Source organism: Rhinoraja longicauda, unplaced genomic scaffold (genome assembly GCF_053455715.1).
Source record: "Rhinoraja longicauda isolate Sanriku21f unplaced genomic scaffold, sRhiLon1.1 Scf000305, whole genome shotgun sequence".
Classification (NCBI taxonomy): Eukaryota; Metazoa; Chordata; class Chondrichthyes; order Rajiformes; family Arhynchobatidae; genus Rhinoraja; species Rhinoraja longicauda.
The window spans coordinates 60,672-69,695 of record NW_027601523.1 but is presented as its reverse complement, the minus strand read 5'-3'; the positions used below and the strand labels follow the sequence as shown (position 1 = coordinate 69,695).

The window sequence follows — 9,024 nt, the reverse complement described above, 5'->3', positions numbered from 1 at the left end:
TTGTCAACCGTTACCCTCTGGTATCTCCCATTCAGCCATTGTTGAATCCATCTTGCAACCTCACTATTAATACCCAACGATTTAACCTTCTTAATCAACCTTCCATGTGGAACCTTGTCAAATGCCTTACTGAAGTCCATATAGACAACATCCACAGCCTTGCCCTTATCAATTTCCCTGGTAACCTCTTCAAAAAATTCAAGAAGATTAGTCAAACATGACCTTCCAGGCACAAATCCATGTTGACTGTTTCTAATCAGGCCTTGATTATCCAAATAATTATATATATTGTCCCTAAGTATCTTTTCCATTAATTTTCCCACCACAGACGTCAAACTAATAGGTCTATAATTGCTAGGTTTACTTTTAGAACCTTTTTTAAACAAGGGCACAACATGCGCAATGCGCCAATCTTCCGGCACCATCCCCGTTTCTAATGACGTTTGAAATATTTCCGTCATAGCCCCTGCTATTTCTGCACTAACTTCCCTCAATGTCCTAGGGAATATCCTATAATATGCCTCTCGCGTGTCCAATCCCATAATAATCTTATATGTTTCAATAAGATCCCTCTCATCCTTCTAAGTTTCAGTGTGTACAAACCCAGTCGCTCCAGTCTTTCAACATAAGACAGTCCCGCCATTCCAGGAATTAACCTAGTGAACTTACGCTGCACTCCCTCAATAGCAAGAATGTCCTTCCTCAAATTTGGAGACCAAAACTGCACACAGTACTCCAGGTGCAGTTTCACTAGGATCCTGTACAACTGCAGAAGGACCTCTTTGCTCCTGTACTCAACAACTCTTGTCATGAAGGCCAACATGCCATTAGCTTTCTTCACGGCCTGCTGTACCTGCATGCTTACTTTCAGTGACTGATGAACAAGGACACCCAGATCTCTTAGTACTTCCCCATTTCCTAACTTGACACCATTCAGATAATAATCTGCCTTCCTGTTCTGACCACCAAAGTGGATAAACTCACATTTATCCACATTAAACTGCATCTGTCATGCATCTGCCCACTCACACAACCTGTCCAAGTCACCCTGCATCCTCATAGCATCCTCCTCACAGTTCACACTGCCACCCAGCTTTGTGTCATCTGCAAACTTGCTAATGTTACTTTTAATCTCTTCATCTAAGTCATTAATGTATATCGTAAATAGCTGCGGTCCCAGCACCGAGCCTTGCGGTACCCCACTAGTCACTGCCTGCCATTCTGAAAGGGACCAATTAATCCCTACTCTTTGTTTCCAGTCTGCCAACCAATTTTCTATCCATGTGAGTACCCTAACCCCAATTAGAGTGGGCTCTAATTTTGCCCACTAATCTCCTATGTGGGACCTTATCAATGGCTTTTTGAAAGTCCAGGTAAACTACATCCACTGGCTCTCCCTTGTCCTTTTCCCAAGTTACATCCTCAACAAATTCCAGAAGATTAGTCAAGCATGATTTCCCCTTCGTAAATCCATGCTGACTCGGAACGATCCTGTTACTGCTATCCAAATGTTCTGCAATTCCTTCTTTTATCATTGACTCCAGGATCTTCCCCACCACTGATGTCAGGCTAACTGGTCTTTAATTTCCCGTTTTCTCTCTCCCTCCTTTCTTAAAAAGTTGGATAACATTAGCTACCCTCCAATCCACGGGAACTGATCCTGAATCTATAGAACATTGGAAAATGATCACCAATGCGTTCACGACTTCTAGAGCCACTTCCTTAAGTACCCTGGGATGCAGACCATCAGGCCCTGGGAATTTATCAGCCTTCAGTCCTATCAGTCTACCTAACACTATTTCCTGCCTAATGTGAATTTTCTTCAGTCCTCCGTTGCCCTAGGAGATTCAACTGGGAGATTGTTTGTGTCTTCCTTAGTGAAGACAGATACAAAGTACCTGTTCAATTAGTCTGCCATTTTCTTGCTCCCATAAGAAATTCACCTGTTTCTGTCTTCAAGGGACCCACATTTGTCTTAACTATTTTTTTGCTTGCCCTCATCGAAGATTAAAGGAGTTTTAAACTTAACTTATCAATTGTCCAAAAGACCACTTGCTCTGCCTTTAGAATGTAAAGTGATTGGGGAACAAGAGAAAACCCAGAGAAAGAAATGGTCATTTGACCCATCAGTCCCACCACAAAGTGAAAATAGGAGCGAGTGAAGTGGTCTGTGTAAATAATCAGTTGTTTATGAAATATTTGCCTGGATATTACGTCTTAATTGTCACCATTGATAATATTAATTGGACTCATATCATAAACAGATACTGGGACCGTAAAGTGTTGAGATACAGTGCCACATTCTCCAGTCACACTTGGAGCCCACAAGACATTTCTGTGGCTTCCTGTTCATCCTGTGCTAATCTGTTGGTCAGTGATTGGTCCGCTGCAGTTTTATGTAGATTGCTGCAGCCAATTGCGTTTGATTCCAATGGTTCCAAAAGCCTCCAAGATGCCAGAACTACAGGTATATAAGATGCAGCAGCATTGGAAACCTCATCCACACAGAGAGCTGGGAGAGAGACAGGTGGGAACGGCAGTAGGATATGCCCACCTTCACTCTGAAACTTGACACTAATGATGAATCGTTTTCTTGTGCTGCAGGTACAAGGAAGGAAACATGATGTTGGTGTGGGTTTTGGTGCTGACCGCACTGCTTGCCAGTGATATGACAGGTAAGGTCAGTTGATTCTAAGAGCTTTAGAAATATATTGGTGTGAGGAATGAATGCACAGGCACTGTGTTGGGACTGTGGGTCATGGGAATTTGTGGACTTTAGGACTTTTGGGATGTGGTAGGAAATGTCTCTTGTCTGGGATACTCATCTCGGAGCTGCTTAGTTGGAAGGTGAGTTGGAGACTCTCCTCCACATCAGGAGACAAAGATTTCTTCACGGTGACGCTTCACAGGAAAACAGAGTTGCAGGAAGAGGGATATGTGACTCTCTGTCAGGAACCCAGGGGATGCAGAGGAGAAGGTTCTGCAGGAACTGGTCCAATGCAACGGGTGCAGTGTACTTGCCCGCTGTGAGGGTGAGGATGGAGGCTTGAGGGAGGATGGCCAGAGTGCTGGCAATGGTACAGAGGGAGCGCGTCCTGGGTGTGGGGAGTGAAAGAGACAGAAAAAGGATGGAGTTACGAGTGATTTGATCATCAGACGGACACACTTGAGATGCAAAAACATTGCAGTTGCTGGAAATATGATAATAATACAATTTTTATGCTTCGGTGAGGTCACCTCATTCTGATAAACGAATGAGTTTAACTGCATCTGTTCACTGTTGTTTGTCTGCAACTCCATGTTAATCTGCAGATTAACTTTCAGTCTTGCACGTGCAAGGACATCCATGTCCCTTTGATCCTAAATGTTGCCGACCACTTTCCATTTAAAAAATATTCTCCTTTTCTCATTTTTATTACAAAGTTGATGATTTGATATTTTTGCCTCTTTATTCCATCTGCACATTCATTCAGAGATGAGGAAAGAAGTGTGCACATGATGTTATGTCAGTGCACACACCGAGTGTATCAGTAGGTGGTCAAAGTGATTTTAATTCCATGTGGTGCGTATGTGTGTGTGCATGTGGCATGTGACCAGTGGGAGGGTCATGAGGGTAAAAATCTAATTTTACTCAAGTGACAGAATTCTCGCGTTGTTGTGGAACAGAGAAACGTTAATGCACAACAACACAGCTCTGTGAGAGTCGTGCTACAGGTGGTGAAGGTGTTTGGCACGCTTGCCCTCATCGAAGATTAAAGGAGTTGTCATCCATGTTACAGCTGTACAGGATGTTGGTGAGACCCCACTAGGAAATTGTGCTACCAGATCTGGTAGGCATGACTTATAAGTTATAAGGGGGTTAAAGATTAATAAGGTGCAGCAATCGAACATAGATATCACAGTGTAGGGGAGAAACAACTGGAGGGCATGTTATTCACCATGAGGGTGGCAGAGGAAGTGGTACAGGCAGGTACATTTACAATGTTTTAGAGACATTTCGACAGGATCATGGATAGGAAACGATGAGAGGATAGGGGCCAAAAGCAGACAAATGGGACTCGCTGAGGAAGGCCCTTTGGTCGGTGAGTTGGTTTAAATCTGAATTCTCTTTAACTGACAGAAACGACCGTTCATTTGGGACCGGAGGAGACTCAGCAAGACCTTGTAAAGCGCAACATAGTGAAAGGGCAGTGTGATGAAAACTGGTTTTATTATTATCCCTCAAGCTCCTGTTACCGTTATTTCAGTGACAAAAGGACCTGGTTAGAAGCTGAGGTAAGTCCCTGAAACCAGTGGTTGTTCTGGGAGGCCTGGGGAACATTGCCCTCTGCTGGTTCATTCCCATGAACTCACAGCACAGCCTGTCGTTGAATTGCCTGCGATGAGTCCCTGTGTTCCAAGGTGAGCTTCACTGCAGCCGTGGGCTCCGGTTTCTATCGCTCGGACCAGTGGGTGAAATATTGGGATTTGGGGGAAGCTCCACATCCAGGGAATAAAGTTCCCCAATCTTCAACGTCACTTCGAATGATTTATTTGGCGGCTTGTGGGAGGATGGAACACACTGATTCACCACAACAGATAAACTATTTTGTTTGTTTACAGGCGTTCTGCAATCACCAACCACATTACGGGCATCTGGCTACTGTGACCTCGAGCGAACACAACACATTCATCGCCAACGTGATTGGTGCAGTGAGGAATGATAGTCCCGAAGCTTGGATTGGCTTAAACGACAGATGCCAGGTACAGTTAACAATAACACGTTAGCTTACAGGTCGTCACCACACTGGCCAGACCTGCATTTGTTGTCCTTCCCTGGTCATCCACTGCCCTTTTCAAAGGGCAGGTTACAGTTTACACTTTGATGGGTCTCTGGTGTCACATCGTTGTTCAGAGATAGAGTTACACATGACGCCCTGCAGAGTAACAGGGTGCGGCAGTGTAATGGTTAAGTTACTCTGTGATATCCCGGTGATCCAGTCACACGAGTTTGAATCCCATCCCAGACACCAGGGAATTTGGATCCAAGTAAATAAACTGCAGTCACTCTGGAGAAACAAGTCACCATCAGTAATGGGGACTGAAACTACCGGACTGTTGTAAAAACTCATCTGGTTCACTGTTGTTCTTCAGGGTTAGAAATCTGCCCTCCTTCCCCAGTCTGGCCTCACCAGGACTCCAGAAATCCATCAATGTGTTGACTCTTACCTGCCGTCTGAAATGGTCAGAGGATGATCAGGGAAGGACAATAAATGCAGGTCCGGCCACTGTCACCACGTCCTGTGAACAAATAAAATCCCAAATGTTCATGTGTCTGTTTCTGCTCCACATCAGCCTCCTCTCACCCTCCTTCATCTCACACCATCACTGGGACTTTCCTTTCCCCTCATCAGCTCATGGAATCAGCATTATAAAGGGGTCAATACTGTATCAATGTGTCAATCTAAAATACACACTGACACAACACGAGAAAATGGGAGCAGGAATAGGCCACTCGGCCCCTCAAGCCTGCCCCGCCCTTCAATACGATCATGCCTGACCAGTGCCGGCCTCAACATTTCCCTGCATTCTGCCCGATCCTCTCTGCAGTCGGGTTCCGGTTAATCCGTCTCCTGAACCTGAATTAGTTTTGTTCCTAAAATGTGGAAAGGGCACCGGGCGAGGCTGGTGTGCAGAGCGATGTCACAGAGCAGCTGTGAAGGAATCTGACAATGAGAATTTACAGATTTGGGGATATGAATTTGAAATAAATCACATGAGTTCTCTAAAGCCCAATTCACTGGATTTAAAAAAAAAAAGAGAATTAGATAGCTCTTGGGGCTAAAGGAATCAAGGGATCTGGGGAAAAAGCAGGAACGGGGTATTAATTTTAGATGATCAGCCATATGTTCCTAAAGCTGAAGAAAAGACAGTATAAGGAAAATCCATACAATTATATTATCAGGAACCTTTGTAATAAAAGCTTAATGGCTCAGGTACAGCTCCTTCCTGCACTGTTACTCAGCATTCCAATGGGAATGACCATTGTTTTATACACAGGAAGGGACTTTCACATGGAACGATGGATCTTCACCGAGTTACCGACAATGGTGTAAGAGTGAACCTAATAATCTAGGCAACGAAGATTGTGTGGAAACAAACAATCGTGGTAAGTGTAACAATGACAGAAATGTTGTTCTGTTGGAAGTTGATTTCAGACACAGTTGACCTCCACAGACCTGCTGTTACACAGAGGGAGGGAACCAACCCCGTGGGTCCTGTGCTCTGCAGAACTGGACTGACTGCCCAGCAGTGAGAGGAGGATGTATGGGATGTAATGCAGGAGTCAGGGGAACAGACACCGATTGTAACTGTGCAGGAGGAATGTACAAGGGGGCAACACTGGAGTTAGAGGAAGGTACAGTGTGACACGGCACATAAAGAAAGAACTGAACACAGACAGGAAGTGAAAGGAATGTCCTGAGATTCATTTTTAAATGAATTAAACACAGAAACATTATGCTCAACCTCTGTGTATCCTGGTTAGAGTGGACATGCTGTCGTGTGAACCGTTCCATGTCACTGTTTGACAACAAACTGAGAGGCAGTGGAGCAGTGAACTGTCACAAAACAGAGCGGCAGTGAGGATCCAACAGGCTGAGGCTTGTTCTCCACAAGAGAGAAGATTGAGGAGGGACCAGCCAGGGGCCGATCTTACTGTGAAGGATTTGTAGGGGGATGTCGAGAGGATGTTTCCTCGAATGTGAAAACAGATTTCCTGGTCATAAATGTAAAATAGCCACCGATAAATCAAAGAGAGAAAATCCTCTTGACGTGGGCGTTGCGGGCAGGTGGAGCTCAGGAGCACGTAATCGAGGCAGAGAGCACAGATGTAGTTAAGGGAGAGGTCGATGGAGAAAGGAACAGACGGATGTGTTGATGGGGTCAGATGAAGGGAGGGGGGAGGCTGGTGAGGAGCAGCAACAGTTGCACGGATCCATGGGCCGAGTGGTCTGTTTCTGATCCAGCTCCACAGATTCCAGATCTGACTCAAATAGATGAAACATTTTGACCAAACGGAAAAAAGAAAATGATGGAAACACTCAGCAGGTCAGGCAGTATCTGCGGAGAGAGGAACAGTGTTAAGATTTCTCTCAATTACCATTCTATTCCCTCTCCACAAATGCTGCCTGACCTATTGGGTATTTCCAGACTTTATTTCACATTTCCAGTATCTGCAGCATTTTATTTGTGGACTAACAGGAAAATGCTTTTCTCTTTTCATGTTTCTAGGAAAGGGATTCTGGAATGATTTGTCCTGTGAGACAAAACGTGATTTTGTTTGTTCCTACAAACTGCGCTGTGATTAGAAGACTCCAGAATGGTCCACTCATCCTTTCCAGCAGTGGATCCAGTGCTTTGATTTCTTTGTAGCCGCTCTCACTGTCTGTGGTGACTGTACTCACTTAGCTTCTCAGCCAATAATAAAGAGAACTGCATCATGAGCTGTGTGTTTGGTGCTGTGTGAGTCCAGTTTCTCGCAGCCTTCCTGTCCCACTGTTACTTCCTCCCCACCTCTGCACTCAGTGCTGCGCTGAGGAGAAGGCGGGACACACTTGAACTCTTGTCCTTCGGCCGCACCTGGTGTGTCGGGTCCCGGACACCGCACCTGGGTGAGAAATAAAGGCTGTGGAGAGGATACATGGGGAGTTAGTGGAATAGTTGCAGGGAGAGAGCTTTCACAGTCCTGTGGGTGGGCTGCAGAAGATGAACTGGGCCCAGAAATTACTCAGCACATCTGTATGAAAACCTCTGTTTATAAATCAGCTCAACCGGGTGTCGGGCAATTTGCCCAGATAATAATCTGCCTTCTTGTTCTTGTCATCAAAGTGGATAACCTCACATTTATCCACATTATACTGCATCTGCCATGCATCTGCCCACTCTGCTAACCTATCCAAGTCAACCTACAGCCTCATAGCATCCTCCTCACACTGCCACCAGCTTTGTGTCATCCGCAATCTTGGAGATTTTACATTTAATTCCTTTGTATAAATCATCAATATATTTATTGTAAATAGCTGCGGTCCCAGAACTGAGCCTTGCACGCCACTAGCATTGCTTTCCATTCTGAAAAGGACCATTAATTCCTACTTTTTTCTTCCTGTCTGTCAACCAGTTCTCTATCCATGTTAATGCCCTATCCCCAATACCATGTGCTCTAATTTTGCACACTAATCTCTTGTGTGGGACCTTGTCAAAGGCTTTATGAAAGTCCAGATACACCACATCCACTGGCTCTCCGTTGTCCATTCTAGTTGTTGCATTCTCAAAAAATTCCAGAAGATGAGTCAAGCATGATTTCTCCTTCATAAATCCATCCTAACTTTGACCGATCCTGTCACTGCTTTCCAAATGCGCTGATATTCCATTTTTAATATTCGACTCAAGCATCTTCCGCATTACCAATGTCAGGCTAACTGGTTTATAATTCCATTTTCTCTTTCCCTCCTTTCTTAAAAAGTGGAGTTACATTGGCTAACCTCCAGTCCACAGGAACCGATCCAGAGTCTATAGGACATTGGAAAATGATCACCAATGCATCCACGATCTCTAGGGCCACCTCCTTGAGTACCCTGGGATGCAGAACATCAGACTCTGGGGATTTATCTGCCTTCAGTCCCAACAGTTTGCCTGGCACCATTTCCTGACTAATGTGGATTTTCTTCAGTTCCTCCCTCCCACTAGGTCCCATAGTATTTCTGTGAGATTGTTTGTGTCTTCCTTAGTGAGGCCAGAGTCAAAGTACTTGTTTGGTACTTGTGTAAAAAGCAATGTGCTGCATCAGTCAATCCAATCAACAACAACCTGTCCAAGAACACCACCTCCCACAATTACTTCCCTCTGACCAACGGCAGCTTCTCAATCTGGCCTCACCAATGGCTGCATCAGCCACGAATCAGGGAGTGAGAGAAAGCCAACGACAAGAGGAGTGGTGAGGGGGTGGAAGCTGCAATGGAAGCATTCATGGGAGAGGGAGATCAC

General features: G+C 45.0%; 1 protein-coding gene across 1 annotated transcript; it reads left to right on the top strand.

Moving 5' to 3' along the window:
* Window positions 1-2,591: 2,591 nt before the first annotated feature.
* On the top strand, window positions 2,592-7,434 carry LOC144590767 (alpha-N-acetylgalactosamine-specific lectin-like). Its single transcript, XM_078395188.1, has 5 exons — window positions 2,592-2,675; window positions 4,121-4,275; window positions 4,603-4,743; window positions 6,040-6,148; window positions 7,273-7,434. Exons 1-5 carry the CDS (start codon window positions 2,621-2,623, stop codon window positions 7,347-7,349), a joined length of 537 nt encoding a protein of 178 aa, XP_078251314.1. The 5' UTR covers window positions 2,592-2,620; the 3' UTR covers window positions 7,350-7,434.
* The last annotated feature ends 1,590 nt before the right edge of the window (window positions 7,435-9,024 follow it).